Here is a 24,031-nt window from a genome sequence, read left to right as displayed (position 1 = left end):
GCCTGGAGGACTTTGGATCTGGAGGCGAGACCCAGCCGAGCAAGGCTCCCTTTACACCTGTTGGCGCCTATACAGAACAGGTGAGATGTTGACAGATGTAATTTCCTTACTTTTACAGGGGCGGGGGCAGGGGAAAGAAACTGGTTTTAAAAACATAACGCCAAGGCTGGACTCACCATCAAAATATAAAGGTTTAGAATTGCTGACACTGCTTTATTCAAACTTTAAGGTTCACATTTACTGCTGATAAAGAACATTAAAACCTCCTTTTAGCTAAAATTATTAGCCACTCAAGGCAGCATACCAACAGATCATAACAGCTATTTTTCACAGTTGCTTAAAAGTATGTCAGCACGATTGACTGTAATTTTAATTAAACAAATTAGCAATTATGAGTACAATAACTGCCTTGCCATTTTTACATTACAGCAGGAACTGGAAGGGAAAAAAAATCCCCCTTGTATTGCAGTAGGCAGGAAACCGAAGTAAAAGAATTATTTAAAAGAGTTGGATAGTGAGAGTACAGTTTATAAACGTATGAATCGGGTCACACGTTGCCAAGTCTCATTTCAACTTGAACTTGGTCCAGCTGCTGGCCAAGCACAGCTGCCTGCAGGCAGGACCTCCGATGATGTCCAGACAGGAGAGTGGGCTCCACACCAGGTGTGGGCGTGACAGCGTGGGCGCCACCACCCCAGGCCCCCCTGAAATCTCTAAGTCCCTTTTGTTTCCTGAGGAACCCCTGAAACAGCTCTACTTCGAAGGCTGGCGGGACCTTGAATCTTGGTTTCCTACTATTAGGATTCTTCCATCTCGAGTATCTCTATCCACCTCCTGTGCTTAAACAATATGCCAAGAATAGCTCCCACTCAGACGAGGCTTCTCGGGCGTTTGATCTGCTTAATATTGCCAGAGATACTCCTGCATCACACAGGAGACACTGTTATTTGGGATTCGTGTTTCCATAGGTTCTCCTGCAGCAGGAATCCTGAAGCGGAGAAGCTCCATGGAGAGGTAGGCACGCGTTGATTCAATCTGGGTTAGAAAAATAACGTGCTAAATATACCGAGTCTTCTCTGTCTTCCTCCAGTGTGTTCCTCACACGTCCTCCCTCGCTGGCTTTCTCTCGTTTGGGAAGGCTGTTTTTGGGGTGAGAGGTGAGTGAAGGTCAGGCCCGATTTCAAGAACCGTGCACACGCCAGACTGTCTTGTATGTGTGCCCCAGGGGACGTGGGCTTTGCACAGCCCCCTGCCCCACAACGAGGCACAAAACAGGAAGTACATGTGATCTCGAGGCGTTCTTGCTCCACTTTGAGACATGCTGATCAAAGTACTGTTTAAATTCCGCATTCTATTCGTTTGGGAATTCTACGGCAGGTCTTAATCTTCAGGCCACAGCCTTTCTTGAGCTGGAGACCCTGGCCAGACCCCAGGAAGCGGATCTAATGGGCTCGTCTTCTGTGGCTTCACCCTGATGCTGGCGAGCTGGTCTCTGGACACCTGCTTTCCAGAAGGCCTGGAGGAGGTTGGCCAGCTGGCTGATCCCAACGCTTACGTGAATGACCCAAGGAGGGAAAATAAAAACAGCTGAGTGTGGCTTCCCCAAGGCAGGACCAAGGGCAAAGGACCAGAGGCACGGCTCAGAGGAGGTGGGCTGGTTCCTCGAGTGAGGACAGTTCACGCTGAAACAACCCAGCCTGCGGCACCCATCCGTGCAGCCAAGGACCCTCTGCCCGCTGACACTGGAGGAGAGAGAGGTGAAGGCCCAACAGGCGGTGAAAAGACAGGGTTACCCCAAAAGCCTCCTCTGGCTGAACGTCCTGCTGGAGACTGAAGGCCAATCTCTGGGGCTGGGGTGCCGCCCGCCTGACGCCATCACGGCTGCACCCCGGCCGCTGTTCCCCCACCTTGACCTCCAGGTCGCCCGTGGAGCCCCTTTCGAGCACTCTCTCTCTCTCTTCTATCTCTGGGCCGCCCGGGGCCTCCCTGCACCCCCCGGCCCCAGGGGCTCTTAGGTCAGCCTCCCTGTGTGCCCCCCCAAACCCGAGAAGGGCAATGCACTCAGACGGTCTCCCCAAAACCCGCTCCCCAACTCCCTACCTCGGCATCAACCCCCAGCCTCTGCGTCACGCAGGTCCAGGCTCCAGGCCTGGGACCCCATGCTTCCACCCCTCCAACGGGCTCACCCTTCCCCTGGGCCTTAACTCCTGAATCCCTGCTCCCTCAGCAGCCTCTCCCGACTAGACGCCACCACCTCCACGAGGCCGCCCCTCAGCCTAGGAGCAGGTGCATCTGCATCTCTTCCTATGACCAATCCCGCCCCCAGCATCGCGGTCTCCCCAGCAACACAGGACATCATCTTCCCATGGAGAGAGTTGCATTAACCCAGTGGACAACCCCCGACGCACTCTACCGGAGAAGTCCACGCTTTTCTAAGGGAATTCAAGGCCCTGCCAGGCGCTCAGCTCCCCCCACCCCCACATCCCCCTCACACTGAGCGGAGCCCTCTGCCGTCTCCGCCTTCCCATCCCGGGGCAAGCTGCCCGTGCTCCTCTTCCGAATCTAATTCCTGATTGTCTTCCAGGATTCAGCTGAGCCGTGACCTGCCAAGTCTCATGAGCATTTCGGGCCAAGCGAGGCTGCCCTGAGTTGAAATCGCCGTGGTGTGTTTTTCACGTCGACTGCAAACACCTACACTCGCAGACTGTGAGCTCCTTGAGGACAAGAGGTCTTTTTCTTAAAACTGTTCTGATGTCTCCTGGCCCGTGTGTCACAGAGGGCCTGCTGCCCCCCACCACCCCGCCCCGCGGCAAAGTACTCAACGCATGTGCTCTGGGAGGAATCTGACACGCTGAGAAAGCGTTCATTTTTACCTACTCCAGCTCCGAGGAAAAGAACCATTTACAACGTTACTCAAGGAGCTCCTGTGGTGGCTCAGTGGTAATGAACCCGACTAGTGACCATGAGGTTGCAGGTTTGATCCAGCGTTGCCGTGAGCTTCGGTGTAGGTCAAAGACGCAGCTCGGATCCCTCATTGCTGTGGCTGTGGTGTAGGCCGGCAGCTGTAGCTCTGATTCATCTGGGAACTTCCATATGCCACAGGTACGGCCCTAAAAAGCAAAAAAAAAAAAAATAAAGTTACTCAATATTCTGTAATGACCTATATGGGAAAAGAATTTGAAAAAAAAAAAGGATACATGTATAACTGGATCACTTTGCTGTATACCTGAAAACTAGCACATTATAAATCAACTATACCCCCATAAAATTAAAACAACAACAACAACAACAACAACAAAAACCCTCATACTGAACAGAAACATTGGGGCCCGAAGGCCAGCCTGAGCCTCATCCCCGAGTTGCTCCAAGCTCTCTGACAAGGAAGAGCCTCAGCCCGTTTCCGCTCCCTTCCTGCCCTCTTCCAAGGCCCAAAGCTACTGAACTCGTGGGGCCCCCAGTCATGGAAACCCGCGTCGGAACTTAAGGGACTGGGGAGCCACACCGGCTTGTGGAGGCAGGCAGGGCTGTGGGCAGGGCCGGCGCAGCACACGAGGACCGGGCACAGCCCGGCCTGCATCTCCTCTCTGTCTCCCTCTGCTCTGCTTCCCTCTCTGCGCACCGCAGGCCCCCACCATGGGGAGCACGGCCCGCCATGGGTTCCAGGAAGAACTCTCGCAGCTTCTGCTCCCTGTGGTTTTCCCCTCCGCTCAGCCCTGCACCAACCCACTGGGCCAAGGGGCAGAGCCCAGCGGACCAGTGTGGAAGCTCCCCGTCGACCCTGCAGATGGGGGAAGAAGCTGCTTCCAGAACAGGATGCTGACAGCGCACACCAGGGCCCGCTGCTCCTGTTCCTATCGACGGGCGGGACAGCCTTGGCACCGTGGTTTGGAAGCTCCCCTTTCAGGAGACCGGAGACCCCTGGGCCTTCCCTGTGCAGACAGCTTTTTTCTTCCTTTCCTGTTCCCTTCCTTCGAAAATTGTCCTCATCTTGTGGCAAAACAAATACGCACATAAACACACGGTCATCTGACTCCCTGAACTGCTAACCCGCCTGGCGATTTCCCCTCTTCCAATCAGAAAACAGTTTCCTAGGAAACCGGGGATTATTTGCATACGCCCCACAGTTGCCTGATCCTGGGAGCTCAGAGCTTTAAAACATATTTTTATGACCAACATTTTAAAAAGCATTTTCCCTCCTTGCCTTTCTCTATCAGAACATGGGGTCCAAACCACAGTTTCTAAACCGGCCGTTCACTCGGGACCCAACTTACCACAGCCCGATTCCTGCTCCTAAGTGGCAACCCTCACCCGACTGTCCTCTCCCATAAGACACCATCATAACCGACTAGGAAGCCTTCCTGTCGCTCAGCCAGAAAATGCTTCCAGTGGGGCTGTCTTTTTGGTCTATGCAGAAAAAGGGATGTCTGTTATAACCTGAGAAAACATGATATATGGATTTTCTTTATCATTCATTCATCAAAATTTTTAATTGAGTCGCTACTATGTTCTATAACCCAAATACAGAAGAAAGGCAAGACCCGGTGGTTGAGAGGAACTTGCAGCGCAAGGGTGGAGACACGGAGAAAAAACAATACCCTGTGGCAACTGCTAAAGCAGAAGAACGTGGTGGAAAGGCTTCATCTCCCATCCCTATAGAATTTCAACAATTGCAAACCCGCGTCATTACCGGAAAGACGATCTAGGAGAAGTTACCATATTTAATGCCTGATTATTCCAGTAAAATTGTGTGTTAATGTCTAGCCTGCAGCTGTCGTCTCTTTACAAATATTTCACCTGCTTAACTTTCACTTCTCGTTTCCTCTCTGCTCATCCTACTGTCGTCCCTTTGTCTCGGGAGGAAGTGCCGGCTATGAAAGGTAGCCATATCTGTCAAACACAGAATCCAAGCACTTCTGGGAAGTGGTCTTTCCCCTCTGAGAAATATTACACTCACGTGACACCTTACAAAACAGTTATGTAAGGCAACTGGCATTTTCTTGATTTCGTCCTCATTTCTGAACTGCGCTCCTGCGGAGACGTTAGCATAAACCAAGGTTGGTCAGGTCCCACCTGGAACGCCCAGCCTTGGTTGGATGTGTTACCTGAAGGGGAAGAAGGGGCCCTGGGGGAGGGGTTCTCAAGGCAGGTAGGAAGACAGGGCCCGGGCAGAGTTGCTGGGGTCCGAGGTGACAAGTAGGACGACACCAGCTGTGTATACACAAGCCTGAAACACAGCAGTCACCAAGAGGCCCCAGTTTAGCAACTTAAAAGACCCCAAATGATGGAAAGCCTTTCTCACAGCTGCCCCTCCCACCCCACTCCTGGCAGTACATCTGAGACTGACTGTCCCCGCACAGGTTTCCCTGGGTAGCATTTTAACTCGAGTTACTCCAATCAGGACTGCTGGGGGGGGCGGGCAGGGTGACATCGGGGGCGTGAGTTCTCTGACCTGGCATCTTGGAAAGTGGGCCCTGAATCTCCATGCTATGGAAAGGTCAACAGGATGCCCAGTGGAGCCACAGCTAAAGAACCCCTGGAAAACTGCTAAATGCAAGTTAAAAAGCAAAGCGTGGCTTCCTGGTTAATCTCCACCAGGTGTGCGGTGACGATGATGCAGCAGGTGGCGGAGGACACAGGTCACGGAGCCACTGGCCTCTGGCCCTGCCTTGCCTCCCTCCCTTCCCGCTCACCAGGTCAGCCTGCAGGTGATCCCGAAGGATCCTTCTTGCAAGTGGTGATGTGCCGGGGGAGGGGGAGGAACTGCGAGTTTGGGGACCAAACTCATTGCGTTTTAATGTGTCTCACACTGGTGGCCAGTGGGGCTGCTCCGCGATGGCGGATGGCGCTAAAACGCACCTCTCCTGGGCTGCTTTAAAAAGAAGGCTTTGAGAAGGCAGGAGGAGAGGGAAAAAGAAATATCAGGCTAAAAATAGTTTCCTTAGAGCTGTGTCGTGGGCGGTCTGAACCACAAGAGAGGTCCTTACACTCATGCCACCTCCCTTGCAACAAGAACGAAGGGAGGGCAGGAAGCCAGGAGAGTTCTAGAGCCACCTCCTCAGTTCAGCATGTCATCAGTTTCAAGGCGACATGACCTCTGAGGGCCTCTCCCATGATTAGCTCTAGTTGGCTTTCCATTGCTGGCCCGTCGTGAAGCTCAGATGACTGCACTTACGCGGCTCCATCTAAAGAAGCGAGACCAGGGAGTGATTTGCACGTCTCAGCCCACCTGCCACTGCTCAGGGCATCTTCCCGACGTAGCGCCCAGAGAGCAGGCGTGTTGACCACATAGCCCTGCTGGCCAGCAACTCCGCCAATGGACAACCCAGAGCTGTTTTGTTTTGCCTTTTGTCTTTTTAGGGCCACACCTGCGGCATATGGAAGCTCCCAGGCTAGGGGCTGAATTGGAGCTATAGCTGCTGGCCTACGCCACAGCCACAGCAACGCCAGATCCTTAACCCACTGAGCGAGGTCAGGGGTCAAACCTACATGCTCATGGATACCTGTTGGGTTCTTAACCTCCTGAGCCACAACGGGAACTCTCCAGAGCTGTTTTTACAGAAACTGGAGGTTTCCACTAAAGAGCGCTTCCTCACACAAATCAGAATCAGGACAGGCCCGGGTCACACACAGGTGTCAGAAGGACGACAGACACACAGAGCCTGCCAGCCTGTCTCCCTGGTCACTCTCCCGGGACCAATGGCCCTTTCCCTCTGAATCACCAGCACCAGGCACACGCCTCTCATGACCAGGACGGGGCACAGCAAGCAGCAGCCCCAGCAACAGGATCCAAGTCCCCCAGCAGGACGGGGGCGGGGACCTCACCAGCCAGCCCCTGTGCAGACGCCAGGGACACCCCTCACCGCCCCAGCTGTCCTCTTTAAACCAAATACTTCTCTTAAATTCCCTACTTCTAGCTTTCAGAGAGTTCTGCCTTGCACTCAAACCACATCTGTCCTCTTCAAGTCCACCGCCGCATCACCGTCCATCTCCCAGTTCAAGGACAACCGGCCAAATGGAGGAGCTCTGCTCCTTCGCCTCCTCTGAGATACCGTCTGCGCAACGGCTCTGTAGGAGAACAGAGACCCCACGCCACAATTTCCGAAGCTGCAGGGATGCGGACGCCAACCTCATCAGTGTGTCCCTACACGCGCTGCACAACGGAGGGCAGGTCCTGGCGTGGATGCTCGTCATTCTTCTCCACGGTCTCCTCCTTATTTGGTACCTGCGTGTGGCTCAATGTCGCACAGGTGTCAGAGCTCATTCTGCCACCCCAGCTCTCCTCCCCAGGGGTGCTCACTGCCTTATCCTTTGTTACCTGAAATCTGGGATGACAAGAACTCTTCTGCACTTTAAGTGACAAAGGTTAACCCTGGGAGAAGGTTCTGGAACAAAATGCCATCTTCTAACTGGGACACCATTCTCCTTCAGGACTCATGCTGTTATTTGTCATCAAGAAAAATATCACCCCCTTGTCTACCACCATGAGATCTGCCTCCTGCTCAGCAGGTCACATCTCCCTGAGACACCTTGGGGTCTGTTCTTCTTCAGAAAATAGCACCCAGTTTGTTCAACTACTTGTTTATTTCAGAGGGTAGCCTTCGCCATTCACTCTGTCCTCGTAGTTCCCACAGGTTTTGATGTCAGGCAAAGAAAGAGCTGGGGTTCTCCAGCACTATCTGGCAACATCCCACTCAGGTGCTTAGGGAGTAAAAGAAATCGTGAGGTCAGGAATGCGTGGACGAGGGCAGGGGAGGGGGTTCACATTCCACCACCTGAGTCAGGGATTCTTAACGGGGGAACAGGACACAGGGTGCTCCAGAGGAGGACTTCAGAATCTGCGAGTGAATGTCTCTTAACAAATGACATGAGCCCGTGTCAGGGTCGGCACACGGAGGGAGAAATCCAGGCCACCACCTATTTCTGCGTTAAGGCTTTATTGCAACACAGCCACGATCACTCAGTTTTGCTTTGTCTATGGATGCTCTTGAAATGCTGGAGTCGAATAGATGTGACAGAGATGGCATGGGTCACAAAATCAAACAGATTTACGGTCTGGCTCTCAACAGCAAAGTCTGCCATGCGCTGCGCGAGATATTTCCTGAGAGTCCATTACTAAATAATGTATTTCCCTTCCTCAAGCATATCCTTTTCCTCGGGGCTCTAAGAGGAAGGGCTGCCTCTGGTTGTTAGTAACAATAATCTGAAAAATAGTGGCCTAAACAAGACACATCTCTCTCACATAAAAGTCTAGGACTGAATCGATGCCCCAGTGTCAGAGACCCAGGCAGCTTCCGTGCTCTTGCTCCCTCCATACATCATCCATTGCCAAGGTCAAACATGGTCCAGAATGGCTGCCATGGGACCCGCCGTTATGTCCACATCTGGGCAGCAGAAAGGAAAAAGGACAACCTCAAGCCAGTTTTTAAGGAACTTCTGGAAATGCCACTAAAAACTTCCTATTTATAAATCACTGGCTAACCTCGGCCACACGGATACTCCTTGCTGCAGAGGAAGCTCAGAGGTATAGACCTTTAGTTGGCTTATAAGTTGCTTAGGGAAAAATCAGTTATGTTATTTTTACAGCAGAGGGTTAGCCATTGAGAGACAACTAGCAATCTCCGCCACAGGAACCTTACTGCAATCTCAGCCCCTTATTAAGATGGGTGCACACACGGGGCAGGTACTGCACTGTGCCAGGGCCCCCAGCTACCCTGTATAGTCTATTTTCTGTAAAGTTAGCAGACAGATAACACCTTCAAGCTCCAAAACGTATTAAAAATCTGCCAAAGCAGCTGAAATCAAGTAGAAGCCACATGGGAGGAAGTGAAGAGAAGAACAGAGTGGCAGATCTCAAAAAACGCCAGCCTAAGTCGCACGCCTCGGAGCCCAAGGCTCTAGTTTGAAGTGCAAGGGCTGCATCGTCAACAACGTCCGAAGTGGAGTAAACACAGGTAAATCTGAGTGTAACAGGTGCAGAGGTGGGCGGGGAGCCATATTTAAAGAAAGACCGGTTTTTGGCGGTGGGGGAAATAAAAGCCTTGTAGTTGTGAAAACAACTAGCCTAAATGACAGCCTGAGCCCCTCCCCCCACGCCAGCTCCAATCCTGGCCCTCAACCATGGGCAAAGACCTGGCTGGCTCAGAAGGTCCAATGCATGCAAATAGGCATGACGAAAAGGAGTCACATGCACACTGCGGATGCATCGCCTAAGATATAGGGAAAAAAATATGGAAAATGGCAGGAAAAGTGGCCAACAGGGAAGTCATAGGAAAACGGTGCCATTGGAGCCTGTGAAATTTCTGGTCAGATATTTTGCAGTGAATTTTAAAAACCAACTGACACAATTTCTCTAGCAAAGGAAAAACACAAAGCAGAAACAGCTCCAGGAAGAGACAGGAAGAAAACAGGGAAAAGTGAAATATGAGCTTGAAGAACTCAGAAAAGGGGTGAGAAACAAAGTAACTGAAGGTGCAAATGGAATCAGACAAGAAGAGACCACAACAGACAGGAGGGCAGAGGGGGTAACAACGGGAAAAGCATCCGAAACCAAGTAGGGGCGGAGTTTTAAAACATTAGGGGGACAGAGTTCCTGCTGTGGTTCAGCGGGAAACAAACTCAACTAGTATCCACGAGGACACGGGTTTCATCCCTGGCCTGGCCCAGGGGATTAAAGGATCTGGCGTTGCTGTGAACTGAAGTGTAGGTCACAGACACGGCTTAAATCCTATGTTGCTGTGGCTGTGGTGTAGGCCCGAAGCTGCAGCTCTGATTTGACCCCTAGCCTGGGAACCTGCATATGCCATGGGTGTGGCCCCACAAAAGACAAAAAAAAGAAGCAAAAAATAAAAATAAACAGTAAAACATCAGGGGAAAACAGCAGGCAGAGAAGTCCTTACAGACATGATTCAAGAAAACTTCCTTAAGATCCAGGCAGAGCCAAACCTGATTAGGGAGGGGCCATAACACACACACCCGAGAGGACAGGTCGGCCCCGAGAGGGACTCTGATACACTTATTCCACCTTCCAGGAAGACAAAGAAAAAGGTCAAGCCTGGTCTCAGATTTCTCAAGTTAAACCTGAGAAGACAACTGAGCAACGCTTATGATATCCTTACTGAAAAAATGGGTGCACCAAGGATTTCCTACGCAACCAAGCTGTCATTTAAAGTATAAACAGATTTAAATTTAAAGTATACATAGACGAGCAGTTTCAAACGCACAAGAGCTCAGGAACCATTGTTTCCACAGGTCCTTGAGCAAACTCCTACTAGATGGTCAGGTGGCCAGATGGGCTCCTGTTCTGGCTATAATGAGGGCACAATTTCAAGTCTCCGAGGCCACAGCAACACCAGGTCCACATCCACGTCTCTACCCAGCAGTCACTGCTTGGTACCCACTGCCTCGGTTCCCCCAGCTGCCATGTTCTCTGCCGGCCCCTGGACCCACGCCCGCCACGTTCCATACAGGGTCACGTGTGCATCCAGAAAGGTCCTTCCCCTGTCCTTCCTGCCCCTCGGACCTCTCATCTCTGTCCCTTTCTCAAAGATGTTTTCCCTGACACCCCATCTGAAACCAGTGCTCTGATTATTCCTCCCCATAATACTCACTACAGATCTGTGTCATTGCTGTTTTTGGTTTTTTGGGGTTTTTCTTTGTCTTGCATTTTAAGGCCACACCCATGGCCTGTGGAAGTTCCCCAGCTAAGGGGTTGATTTGGAGCTACAGCTGCCAGTCTACACCACAGCCACAGCAGCACCAGATCCGAGCCGTGTCTGCCACCTACACCACAGCTCACAACAACACTGGATCCTTAACCCACTGAGAGAGGCCAGGGATCGAACCTGCAACCTCATGGATCCTCGTCGGGTTCGTTACTGCTAGCCACGATGGGAACGCCAGATCTGTGTGACTGTTTATTTAACATCTGCCTCTCCCACCAGACTGTAAAATAAACCCTCAGAGAAGCAGAATCAAGTCTGTCTGGAACAGCTTTAGTTCCTAGGAATTAATACAGGTCTTGGCCTGTGGTAAGCACTTAATAAATATTCACAGAGAGACTAACGAAACGCATTATTTCCCCAAATGGCTCTTTCTGCCTCATTTCCTTGGTACCTGGAATGTGAGAAATCACTTCCCAAAACAATACGGAAAAGCTCCAAGAACTTTAAAACACTTCTGTTTCATACTTTCTTTACGAAGGCACCAACGATTAAAAACACATTTTAGAAAGCTTTTCAGGAAGTACTGATATAAAAGTTTTCTAAACGCTAGATGCTCACTCTAAATCTAAACATTTATCTCTCAGGCACAGAGTTGCAGCAAAATTTTATTCTATCCGTCTACCTGCCACTTGCCACGTGGAGACAAAGAAGGACAAAACCCGAGAGGTGAACTTTTTGACTTACTTTGGATGTTCAAACGTGTCTATGAGATCCACCTTCTCCACCAGGTCTCCTCCCACTGTTCGCACCAAGTCATAGAAGTCGTTCTCTGTGTAGTTCTCTCGAGGTAACCAGAACGAGATGTCGTTGGTGACGGCGGGATATTTGCTGAGAGGCTAACAAAACAAAAGAGGAGAGAGTGACGTGCTCGCTGGAGGACAAGGTTTACGACTTTCACGGGAAGGTGCATTCGGGCTAGAGCTGGGAAATGCTGCCAGGGCATTGCTTCAGCACTGGGATTTGCAGGAACAAGATGAACTTAAAAGCCGATACTCAACCTTAGCAAATTCCAGGGTGACTACTGGAGTGTCTTAGCACGTTTATGAGTAACACATATCATATTGCTATTGTCATTAGTGTTCAATTTGGTATCAAGCACTTTGAAGAGACCACATTTCAGTTTTTTCCACTTGACTACTAGGAGAAAAGTTCACATTTAATTAAGAAGCACTCTATTAACTTCTGGTGATCCTTTCAGGAAGCCATTTTAATGGAGAAATAACTAAAGGCTTGTCCAAATTGGTATTTCAATTAGTAATGTCATTATTCGTTAGCATTTCTCATCACTAAGGAAGTACATCTAATTATTAATTATTTAGGAAGCTATTCTCCAAAGCATGCCTCCACGGATGTGATAAACACAAATACAGCCACTCCCTCACTTTATCTGATTTTTTCCAATTTACTAGGGCTCACTATCTAGTTCATTACATGGGACACCTATTTCAAATCAGACAATTTTAGAAATTACCACATTTGTTACATGGCTTACCATGTACATCAAAAGTCATATTTACATATTATATACACATGCATATGTAGAGATCGTTGTGACGTTACATAAGTCTATAAGTTACTGTAACAACACAAAATGTTTCCTGAACTGATTCACTGTAGAACTATGTAATCTATACAGCGAAGGGACTGTCTGCGAAAGCCATAAATCTGTTAGAAGAACAGGTTTATAAATTGATTTACACTGAGCCTGATAGCACTATAAACCCCCTGGTGAATCACCGAGTAGAAAAAGTATAAAACTTTTTAAATGGCAAAACCTCTGAAGAACCAAAGACTCAAACATAAATGATTATTCAACTTGAAATATCAATAAAGTTGTCAAAGAAATGTATCAGTTCAGAACACACACTTCAAGGGAACACAATAAAGCGACCATCCAGGTGCTAAAATACCACAGCTTCTCAAAAATATCCTGTTTCCCTCAAGTCAAGATGCTGTCGAAATAGCCCTGGGGCTGGGGTGCCCGTGTGAGACGGGGAGGGTGGGGCGGTCACACAGGGCTCTTCCTCTTGCAGGTACCCTTCTGCCACTTAAGGAACGTGGACATTTAGGGAGATTAGACAAGAGACCTCCGGGAAACAGCCTGGAGTCACCTCTGCGGTGACAGGCATGGGGGAGGCGCCCAGCTGAGCCCTGGTGTCAGGAACTCAAGCTCAACAGTCGAGGTGTAAGGCGCTCAGCCAGAATGAGCCCCCAAGACGCTAAAAGACACACGGTAAATATTACAGTAAATGCAGTCTTTAAAGCCATGGAGAAACACCCAGACGACCGCACTGATAATGGGAACAGGTTTCCAGGGGCGGCGGCAGGTGTCTTGTGAACTTGCAAGTAGGCGGAAACCTTCGGCCGCTCTCGGCCCCAGGCGGCCCGCCTTCCCTCGCACCTCTGCTCTGCAGGTAAGGATCTCTCGATCCTTTTTTCAGTGCAAGCAGGTGGGAGGCAAACTCTCAGACTGTACGTGGCTGAACCACCCCGCGGGAAAGTCATCTGGCGAGGCACAAAACGGTGAGGTCACCACCACGTCGGCTCTCCGTTCGCACCATTTTCTGTCCCCATCAGGGACGGTGACGAGCCTGCTGGCCCTGGGGGCTGCTCCTGCCTTCCTGGCGGTGGGGAGGTGTCAGCTCTGCCCTGGCGGTTCTGGTGAGGCCTTTATCTAACCTGACTCTGCTCAGGCCTCAGCGTGCACTTGTCTCTGTGTCTCTTCATCCAAGCTGGAAGATTGCAGCCGCGACTCGTCTGCTCCTCTCGCTCTCTTGGGGACGCGCCGTCCTCCACACCGTGGGGCTTCCAGGTCCCGCCCCTGCTGCTCCCAGGTGGCCCAGGTTGGGCTTTTCACAGCTGTGTCTGTGCTCTGTTCTGGGTGAATTCCTCACCAGCAGCTTCTTATTCACTGATTCTCCTTTCAATGCAATCTCGTCTCCTCTGATTATTTCATCTTCACTCCAGCGAATCTATTACTCGTTTCTGATATTTCTCGTTTTTTTTTTCCTATAAATACTTACACTTCACTTCTGCCCATTTTTGCCCCTTATTCAGAATTTCCTGTTCTTCCTGTTTTTATGGCTCTTATTCCTTCAGTGATTCTCTTTGAGGACATCAGGCTTTTTTTTTTTTCCTTTTTTTTTTTCCTTTTTTTTTTTTTGAGGAACGCCCTTTGATTTTACTTTAATCTCCAGCGAACCCAGACTCCATGTGGCTCTGGCCGGCGGACAGGTGAGGCGGGAGGTCTTCACGAGGCCGGGGTCTGCATCTGCCCGCAATGTTCCCTCACCGTCCCCTCTCTTTGGTCAGAGGGCGGTGCGGGTCCTCCACCTGTGTCCCAGCCCAGATCTGGTTGGCAGTGGCAGGTGGGTTCCTATATGGTGACACGGCTGATGACGCCACCGCAGTGGCAAAACCCTTCTCTCAGTTCCTGATAAAAAGGCCAAGTCTGTTTCCAGGCTCAGAGCTCCCGATAAGCCAGCAAGTGTGGTGTGACGGCTACCTCCCTTCTCGAGTGCGGGGTCCCCATTTTCAAGCAGAGAGCCTGCCTGGCAGCACATCCTGACACCCAGCAGAGGTTGTCACTGTCCCCCTCACCCCGTCACGTACGAACCCAGAGCCCACGGCACCTTCAGTCCCGCCCCCTGTTCTGTGTTGGGGTTTGTCCCTTGTCTACAGAAAAATTATCTTTTGAGGCAGCAGAAGGGAAAGCATGGGTTCTGCCTTTTCCATGGGTTCTCTTTTTAGATTCTCGTCTCTCGTTGCTGCTGTGTTTTTGGAGACAGAAAAGAGTAGCTCACAAAGCAGCACGAGCAGGGCTCTAAACTCCCTTACGTGATGGTTCTTAATTTTGGGGGGGTGGGGAGAGGGACACAGGACCCTCTGAGAAAACGACGAAATTCAAATCCTTCTTCTAGAAAAGTACACCGTTTCACAAAAGTGGATTCTTCCATAGAACGAGGATGCCCAAACCCCGCAAAAGTCAAAAGAGTCAGAATAAGGGCCCTCCTTTCTGTGACCCAGCTCCAAAACTGTGTTGTGAGTTCAAGCACAGACAATTGAGATTATGGTATGAAGGGAGTTTAAAAACACCCAAATCTGGGAGTTCCCACGTGGCTCAGTGGTTAACAAATCCGACTAGGAACCATGAGGTTGAGGGTTCGACCCCTGGCCTCACTCAGTGGGTTAAGGACCCGGCGTTGCTGTGAGCTGTGGTGTAGGTTGCAGACGTGGCTCGGAACCTGCGTTGCTGTGGCTGTGGTGTAGGCCAGCGGCTACAGCTCCAATTAGACCCCTAGCCTGGGAACTTCCATATGCCGCCAGAGCGGCCCTAGAAAAGGTAAAAAAAAAAAACACCCACAAATCCTTCTTTACCAACACATAATCATAAACATGCATGTGGACGCCTAGTTCGCATATAAAGAAAGTGTATATTTTATGATAATAAAAACCATACGTGGAGGCACCATTGTCTTACGGTACCTACTTATAATGCAGTCATATTTTCATAAATTTTAAAATTTGCTTTCTATGGGCTGGACTGAGAAGGCCTTACTGCTGCCTAGGACAACTCAGAAAGGCCACTCTCATTTCAGAACTGCCCCTGGGGGGCCAAGGCCTCTGTCGTAAACACATCACAGCCCCAGCTCTCCCTCTGTCCAGTCCTGCTTCCTCCCTCCCCTCTCTGCAGGTGTCCACCTGTGGCACATGGTAAAAAGCTTCCAGAACTCTAACCTCCATCTCAGACTCTGCTTTCCGGGGAACCGAACCTGTGATCCACGGACAGAAACAAAATGACAGCAGCCAGTTGACAAAAGAATTTGGTGTGTCCAGGGGGAGAGCAGGCATTGAGGAGCTTGAGTGAGGCGGGCGCGTGGGCCCCTCTCACCAGCTGCATGATGGTGCCTGCAGCCTCGCCCGAAGCCACATCAGCCACACAGGCCACGGCTGGGCCGCCTCGCGCTCGGGATCCTCCTGGAGGGCTAGGGAGGCCTGCGAGGAGCTGCACAGGGCGTCTCTTCACCTCCTCATCGCCCCTGGGGGCCAAGGGGCAGGAAGCCTCTCAGCTGCGCTCTAGACCGGCTCCCCAGCGGCAGGGCTGCCATCAGCCACCGGTAGAGACTGAGTTGAGACTCCCCAAGAAGATACACTGTGGTCTGAGCCTCCAAGACCTTAGAACGTAACCTCACTTGCAGGAAAAGCCTTCACAGAGACACTCAAAACAAGGCCACCCTGGTGCATCCACTATAACTGGCATCCTCACGAAAGGTGGGGGGAACACCATATGGGAAGAAGCTGGAGACGGGGGGACAGGTCTGCAGGACCAAGGATGCCAGGGGCTGCCAATGTGTGTGGGGGGGGGTCACACACCCTCCGTGCCCGCCCTTGGAGGGACCAGCCGTGCTGGTGCCTGGACCTCGGACTTGAGACCCAGGACTGGGGGAGAATGGATGTGCTGAGGCCCCTCTCGTGCCAATGCCCACCCACTGGGCGCAGGAAGGGCCACGGGGAGCTGCCCCCCGACAGTCAACAGAGGAATGGCTGTCCTATATAAAGGTGGCTTCGCTTTGCAGGCCAGGCCCTGACTTTGGCCTTGTTTCCACTGAGGAAACCCCTCTCCCAGCCTCCTCCCGTACAAAAGGGAGACGGCGTCCGGGCGAGCGAAGGGCAGTGAGGCTGGCGGGGAGGAACTGCACACGGCCCTCCCCAGTCGTCATGAGTCAAAGCTCTGACTCCGGCCCTTCCGCGGACGCAGTGCGGACACCCGTCCGAGGCCCGGCCGCCCGAGCGGCTGGGTGGGAGGGCCTGTCTACACCGTGAGACTTGGGGTCAACAATACGCTCCCACCTTAGCCGGGCCCCGCTCCGGGCCCACCCGTCCCAGGATTTAAAACACACCCATCTCCCCGGACCTTCCAGGGCCGGAACCCTCAGAGGCACCCTTCTCCCGGCTCCATGAGAAAGTGAGCATTCTTCCCGAACATTCGCAAGGAAGGTAACCCTACACCATCAGCCAGTAACGACCAGGTGTACCATTCTCTGCCTCCAAGGACGTCTGTTCCTACGTCAAAGCCTCCGTCTTCACCGAAACGCTGCTCGCTTTTCCAAGGTGGCTGAGGAGGGACAACGGCAGGTTCTGCACTAGTCAGTCGTGAACAAGATGGCTCGTCTTCTCCCCTTTGGGCAAAGCTACTATGATATTTTGGGGGGGGGTTAAAAGCTTTTCTTGTTGCTTTTTAGGGCTGAACCCCCGGCACATGCAAGTTCCCAGACTAGGGGTGGAATCAGAGTTGTAGCTGCAGGCCTACACCACAGCCACAGCAACACCAGATCCTTAACCCACTGAGCGAGGCCAGGGATCAAACCCACAACCTCATGGTTCCCAGTCGGATTCATTTCTGCTCAGCCACGAAGGGCACTCCAACGTTCTTGACGGCCATTCTAACGAGAGAGTCCCCTTTCCTGTCAAGCTCTCCACAGAGTTCTGGAATTCTCGAGGCGGCTTCCACTCAGCTTTTAGCCATGGCCAGATTCAGGTGAAGTTTGCCTCTTCGGCCACTCAGGGCTCTGCTTTGCTTTCAAGGTCACACACCTGAGCTTGGTTCTTCTGTGATGACGTTCCTGCCAGCTGCCACGCGTGGGTTCAATCCCCTCATCAACACACAGTGCGCTCCTGTGGGATGGCTGCTCCTACCGTCCCCACCGTGTCCACGGATCTGATGTGCTGATGTGCTCAAGGTCAAAGAGCCACCGAGCGGCAGAGCCCAGATCAAGGGCTGGGCCAGGCTCTCAACCCTACGCTGCAAGGCCTCCCGTTTATAGCAAAGGGCTCGCAGGAAACAGCTCAGCCTCCAGCACTGTTTCCAGAAGTTGTCGCCGTGTAAGCGAGACCACATCTAACGCTTGTCCCTGGAGGGCCTCCGTGACATTTCCTTGTCAAATGACTCCTTTAGCTTCTCAATTGGTTCTCTGGACTTAGAAGCCCTTCAGTCTGTTTGCTGTCTATGTGACTGTGTTCTTACCTAGATGAACTTAAAAATGGGTTTTACCGGAGTTCCCATCGTGGCGCGGCAGAAACAAATCTGACTAGGAACCATGAGGTCGTGGGTTCAATCCCTGGCCTCGCTCAGTGGGTTAGGGATCCAGCATTGCCCTGAGCTGTGGTGTAGGTGGCAGACGTGGCTCGGATCCTGCGTTGCTGTGGCTGTGGTGTAGGCTGGCAGCTACAGCTCCGATTCGACCCCTACCCTGGGAACCTCCATATGCTGCAGGTGCGGCCCTAAAAAGAAAAAAAAAGGGGGAGGTTTACCTATAAAAACAGGATGTACTATCAATTGCTTTGCTTCACAGTCAAATGAAGTCCTTTAGTTCCATCTACTCATTTTGCAATTAAAAAAACAACTGCGTATTGAATTTGGCTGGCAGGTTTGGCACTCGACAAACTCAGGTTGTTCTGAACGCATGAGTCCATGCTGCCCTGATGTTTATAGATTTTCTCGCTTTGTTCCAACATTTTGTTTTGATTCTTGCTCATGTCACCGAGTGCCAGGAGCAGGCTGTGCTGGTCAGAGGGAGGCCCAGCTTCTGCTCAGGAAACTTTTGTTCTGCTCCTCCACCAGGAAACCACGGGAGACCTACCAAGGGCTGAGCGTTCCTGAAGGTTCTCCCATTTGTGCTTATCCTTTGACAGAATTTCAGTTCCATGTGAACGTGCCCAGAACACCAAGAATTTCCATGAGGAAATCACGGGGAGGAACGACTCTGGCAACTTGTGCTGAACTCACTCTCCGTGTTTCTCCACCGTGGCCCCCACGCACCTACCGAACTCCTTAAGCGCAGAAAGAGAATGTCGCAGCTTTGTGACAGCAGCTCCCGCATTTGCTTTCAGGCTCCAGCATCCTTTCTTTAAAACAAATCATGTGCAGCCACGCATGAGAGAAACAAGAAGGGCTTCTCCTGCGCTAGTTAGACAGGGGTGCAGGGCTTGGGGCAGGACTCCGTCACTGCACAGGGCCCCACACGCTTGCAGGGCGTGAGGGACCCAGAGCAAGGATTCAGGGTCCTGCCTGAATGTAACGGTGATTTTTGGTTTTGTGTTTGTTTGTTTTAGGGCCGCACCCTCGGCATATGGAGGTTCCCAGGCTAGGGGTTGAATCGGAGCTGTAGCCACCGGCCTACACCACAGCCACAGCAACGCCAGATCTGAGCCATGTCTGCGACCTACATCACAGCTCATGGCAACGCCAGATCCTTAACCTACTGAGCAAGGCCAGGGATCGAACCTGCGCCCTCACAGATGCTGGTCAGATTCGCTTCCACTGAGTCACAACGGGAACTCCTATAACAGTTTTTAACTTAAGAAACAACAGAAAAGGTAAGCTTCAGAAGTCTTTGTTCAAGTAAAATTTCTCTGCGTCTCTGATTAGATAATTGCGGGGAGGTGGGGTCTGCAGCCCAGATCCCTGCCTAGGGGACCGGCTGAGGGTCACACAGACGCTTAACCACCCAAGAACATATCTTAGGGGCAATGAAAATGTCCTACAACTGATCCTAGAGATGGCTGCACCTCTCCGTGAAGGTACGGCGTCCACCGAATCCCACAATTTGGAGGGTGACTTGCACAGCAGGTAGATTAAACCTCAGTAAAGCTGTTATGAAAACAACAAGCGAATGAATATAGCAGGGAAGACAGAAGGGTCTCGGATGGAAAACGTCTATCTTCTGTTTAGTCTCATTATCTCACCTTCAGAACCGATCAGAGACTTCATTTCTAAATTCATTTTTTTTGGAGTTCCGCTGTGGCTCAGTGGGTTATAAACTTGACTCATATCCATGAGGACACGGGTTCAATCCCTGGCCTCCATCAGTGGGTTAAGGAGCCGGGGTTGCCGCAAGTTGTGGTGTAGGTTGCAGACACGGCTCGGATCGGGCATTGCTGTGGCTGCAGTGCAGGCCAGCAGGTGCAGCTCCGATAGGACCCCTGGCCTGGGAAATTTCATATGCTACAGGTGCAGCCCTAAAAAGCAAAAATTAATTAAAATTCATTTTTTTCAGGTTAAAAAAGGGAGCTCTTTCAGAACCAGCATTACTCTCGTGTTCTAGTTTCTCCTTTTGGAGGTAAAATACTTGCTGAAGCTTTGCACAGTCATTTAAACCATCCGCTAAATTTGTCTGTATCTTCCCAGCCTCATACAATCGCTGTATTTAAAGTGAGGTCACATACAGTTTTCCCAGTTAGTCATGTTTACTGGGAGACAGATGCTCCCTTCCAGATGCCTCAGGTAAGTGAGTGGAGGCCCCGATTGAAAAATACATGAGAAACTAGATCTGTTAACCCCTGACCCCAAATTTAACCCAAAAATGGCACAAGCTTTGAGCTCCGTTGACCTGCTCACTGTCTTTTCCATTTTGTGCCTCCCTTGCCGCCCCAACCTCCCCCATTTCCGCAAGTCCCCGTTCTCACAGAGGCTGTATGTGCTGTGAGGTCCGGGAATTTGGATTGGCCCGAGTTCACGCAGAGCTGGTTTGCTGGCTGCACGTGCTCAGAGGAAAACGAGCAAAACAAAAATTAACCCGGGGACCTTAAGACACCGGATTTCCAGGGGCTTGTTCATAACGGGGTCAAGATCAACTTCAGGCCTTTTCTCGCGGGACCCCCTGGAGGGACTGCAGAGGAGGGGCGGGAGCACAGGTGCATGTGGCCCCAAACCTCTCATTCCCCGTCATGGGCGACACCTGCCCCAGCAAAGGGCCCCGAACACGGAGAAGACCCCACCTCCTCGTCTGGCAGGAGCCTCCGCCTCAGCAGACGCCTCTGTACGCCAGGGGGCACATCCCCACCGCACCAACTACTATGACAATTAAATGGGATAATACATATCAAAAGCCCTCATAGATTACAAAACATCACGGAAGGTAACATCTGGATAATTACTCCTTTCTTTTTATTTTGTAAACTTGAAAAAACAAGTTCATCAGATGAACAACCTAATAATGGTAATTCCCTGAGTCAGCGCCCCCCACCGCCCCCGCACCAGGCATGCGGACCCCTTTCATCTTCTAAAGAAGCCTAGGGGGTGGGTGGGGGGGCAGTGGCTCACAGGAGACAACCCAGCTCTGGTGACCTGGGCCGTTCCCCCACTGGCAGAACAGGACTCCTGCGGCAGCCCCCACGGGTCGCTGTACGCGCAGCAACTGCCTGAGTGCTTGCTCTATGTTTCTGGTTTGATGTGGCCAAAACTTGCTGAGCCACAGCTCTTCCCACGGCGGCACCGACCACGTGGCTTGTAACTGGGAAGAGTTCACAGGCCCTGTGTTACCTGCTGAAAGTGTCTCAGGGGCACAGCCACACTCTCTCCTCTTTCTGTTAAGCACAGGGTCTGGCACCAGCGCGCACTCAAGGAAGTGAATCAGAACCGCAATGGCCGGTTTCACCTGCCTCAGTGAGGCGGCTGTGCCACCAGGGAAGCTGGAGAAGAGGGAGGAGGCCACCGGGGCACCACTGATGGAAGAGAACAGGGCAGGGGGCCCTAGCTGGGGGCTGTGAGGGTGTAATGGGGGGGTCTAAGGAACGCGCAGTGGAGGGTGGCGCTGAGAAGGCATCTCCCCCTTAGGTACCAACATCCGGGATGAAGGGGCAGGTCCTTCCAGGCAGAGGGGCTGAAGGGATGACACACGGGGAACGCGGACGTGCTGAGGGCCTCTGCAGACTTTTGTTCTGAGAGCTGAGGGGTCAAGTGTGGAGCTGGGGAGGAGGGAGCCGGCCCGGATGCCCAAGGCAGCAGCGACAGGGAGACCTCGGGGTTCCTCTGGGCTGAGCTCGTGGGCCACTTCCTAAGCTCCTGCCTCCAAGCTCCCAACCCAACGCTGCGCAGTGTGGGGGGCTCCACAAGCCGGATTCCTGGGCTGCCAGGGGCTCCCGGAGGGAGGCAGCAGGAGGAGGAGGGAAAAGGGGCGGCCGGCCCCCAGCGATCCTGCTGCTGCTTCCAGGACCGCCAGCTGGAGCCACACCTGCAGCACCATCCCCTCCACCTCTGCCCCCGAGCCCCTAGCGCGGCAGCGGGTGCCCCCCCTCGGAGATGTGGGTCCCAGCCCTTCCTCTGGGCTCAGAGACGCCTGTCCCTCCTCCGGCTCAGGTCTCAGCTTGGGGGACCCCCCCCCCGACAGCAGGCTTTCAAGTCTCATTCATTCCCACTTCTCCTTTGTCCCATCAGCCTGGACACCGGCAGGGCTGCTTGTTCCCGCAGGTGCTGCAGCCGTGAAACCTTCATGCTCACCTTCTGACTTCTTAGTTACCTCCCCCAAACCTAACATTTCTTTAAATTCTCTGTATTTAAAACCAAAGACAGCGGCGCGGTCTCTGTCTCCAGCTCTGTCTCTGGCCGCCATCCCTGGCCCCCTGGGCGCCATCCCTGATGTCCCCTGAGAGTCACACGAACTGCAGAAATGAGAGCCAGAACACCCAACTCATCACAGAAACCAAGGCAAGACGTGAACAAAGGGCTGAGGGTGAGGGATGGGGGCGGGGGCAGGCTGCTCCGAGCACAGACCCTCTGCTTGCTCGGGGAGCCCTCAAGGTGCCACCGCCCCCCGCTTCTCTAAGAAGGGTCCCCAAGGACGGCACCCACGACTAAAGGACCCCGTCCCTGTGAGGAAGACGAGGCCAGACCTCAGATCCCTCCCACCAAACACACAACAGAACCAAGCAAACCTCGGTGGTTCTGAGAGAGACCCGAGTGTGGAAAAGACGTGGGAAGAGCACCAGCAGGCGGAGCTTCGGGGCCTGTGGCGGCAGAGGGCACACCCTGGCGGCTGCCTGCCCTGGGGGCTGCCTGCCACGAGGGGCCGGACGCTCCGCAGGCCTTAGCCTGGGAGGAGCCCCTGCAGGTCCAGCCACCTGCTACCCCAGGGCGCCAGGAACTGGTGGATAAAGAGCCCCAGGTCAGAAACCCGCTCCCCTCAGCACAGGGGCCTCCCCGTGTCCTGCCCCCGCCCCAGGGCCTCTGCTCCTGAGGAGTTTCGCCTGGGCCTGAATGAAACCGAAGCGAACATTTCCCTATGACTTTGTTTTCCCCCAGTAACTTCCTCCCCAAATAACGGGAGGATTTGAATGGTGCGCGAGCCTCCATGCACCCTCACCTGACAGGTGACATCGAGACTGGCTTTGCTCCCACGGAAAGTGTGAAGAATCAGAATTTGACAAACCAGAGGGGAGGGGACTTTCTCTTGGCAGTTTTCCAAGGTCCTGCATTTCTGGTATTTATCCGTTTATTTTTTGGACAGGGAGGCTCTTGGGCGTGGGGGAAAGGGAAGAATGGGTCCCCCCCTGCCCCCAGGGGAGGGCTGTGTTTCTGGTCGTCTCTTCTCCCACCTGGGCCAGCTGATCCCTGGATTAGGACAAGTCTGTGGCTGGGCTCCCTGTGTGGGAGGGGCGGGGGGGCGGGGGGGAGGGGCAGGTCCTGCACACGTGCTGGAGTAGGGCGCCCCCCAAAGGAAGGGCGGAGGGGTGAGCTGTATGCTCTTGAACTTGAGCTGAGCTGATCCGTGGCTGGGCGGGATTCTCTCCACCTTGTGTGCCACTAACGTGTCAGACCTGACGGGAGCTTGGGAGATGCTGAGTAGCCGGTCCTTTCTCGGCCGTGTGTGTGACAAGGACAGAGGCAGACAGCAGAGATGGGAGCAGGGACGAGGGAAGCTAGATGGGGTCTGGGGGCTGAGGAAGAGGAGAGAAGGGTGTCAGGCCTGCCCTCAGAGCTGCCAGCCCCACCCTCCTGAGGCCTGAGCAGCGCCACGTCCTCCGTCTGGGCCTCTTCCAGCAGAGGTGGGGGCTGGTGCGGCAGGTGCAGTTCAGGCAACATTGCATGCAGATGTCGCTGTTGGCTATCGATCGTGGGTGGGTGACCTGTGGGGACCCCCCCCCCCGGTGACGGGCAAACACCCTCTCGGCCCTAAAGCACCAGACAATCCAACAAACAGGAAGGGGCCACGTGGAGGGGAGGGCATCTCCGGGCTGGCAGATGGGTGACCTGCCCACTGTGAGGTCTCCCCACCGGTTTGAAAAGTTACAAGTGATAGGCGAGGCAGGTCTGGGACAGATTAGAGACACTCGATGCAAAACTGGCACATTTTAGCCAGGCTTGGGACGGGACGTAAAAATGTGGACGTCCCCTGAAGGTATGGACCAAACACCTGGCACCAGGCAACCCACTTTTGGCCGCTGTTCTTTCTTTCCTCATTCATTCATTCAAAAAATACTGCAAGTTGTGTGCAAAGAAACATGACAGGCACGCAAGAGATACGAAGAGGAAT

At 52.7% G+C, this 24,031-nt stretch overlaps 1 protein-coding gene across 43 annotated transcripts in view; it reads right to left on the bottom strand.

Moving 5' to 3' along the window:
• FARS2 (phenylalanyl-tRNA synthetase 2, mitochondrial) overlaps window positions 1-24,031 on the bottom strand; it is a 408,395-nt gene that overhangs the window by 152,814 nt on the left and 231,550 nt on the right. For 35 of the 43 annotated variants that reach the window (XR_014809481.1, XM_084967260.1, XM_084967258.1 and 32 more), the window contains one exon: window positions 11,406-11,557. Coding sequence is in view for 42 of the 43 variants with exons in the window: in XM_084967260.1 (XP_084823386.1) it covers window positions 11,406-11,557 (152 nt within the window). In the remaining variant the exon portion in view is untranslated. Of the gene's footprint in view, window positions 1-192; window positions 3,111-11,405; window positions 11,558-24,031 lie in introns of those variants that run through there. The other 8 variants (XM_084967262.1, XM_084967278.1, XM_084967289.1 and 5 more) reach the window with 1 other exon arrangement.

The sequence above is a fragment of the Sus scrofa genome, chromosome 7 (assembly GCF_054392235.1).
Source record: "Sus scrofa isolate SSC_HxYL_T2T_F1_AM1 chromosome 7, Sscrofa_HxYL_maternal_Yorkshire_Landrace_v2.0, whole genome shotgun sequence".
NCBI classification, from domain to species: Eukaryota; Metazoa; Chordata; class Mammalia; order Artiodactyla; family Suidae; genus Sus; species Sus scrofa.
The sequence above is the reverse complement of the archived record's forward strand: the minus strand, read 5'-3'. Positions and strand labels throughout refer to the sequence as shown.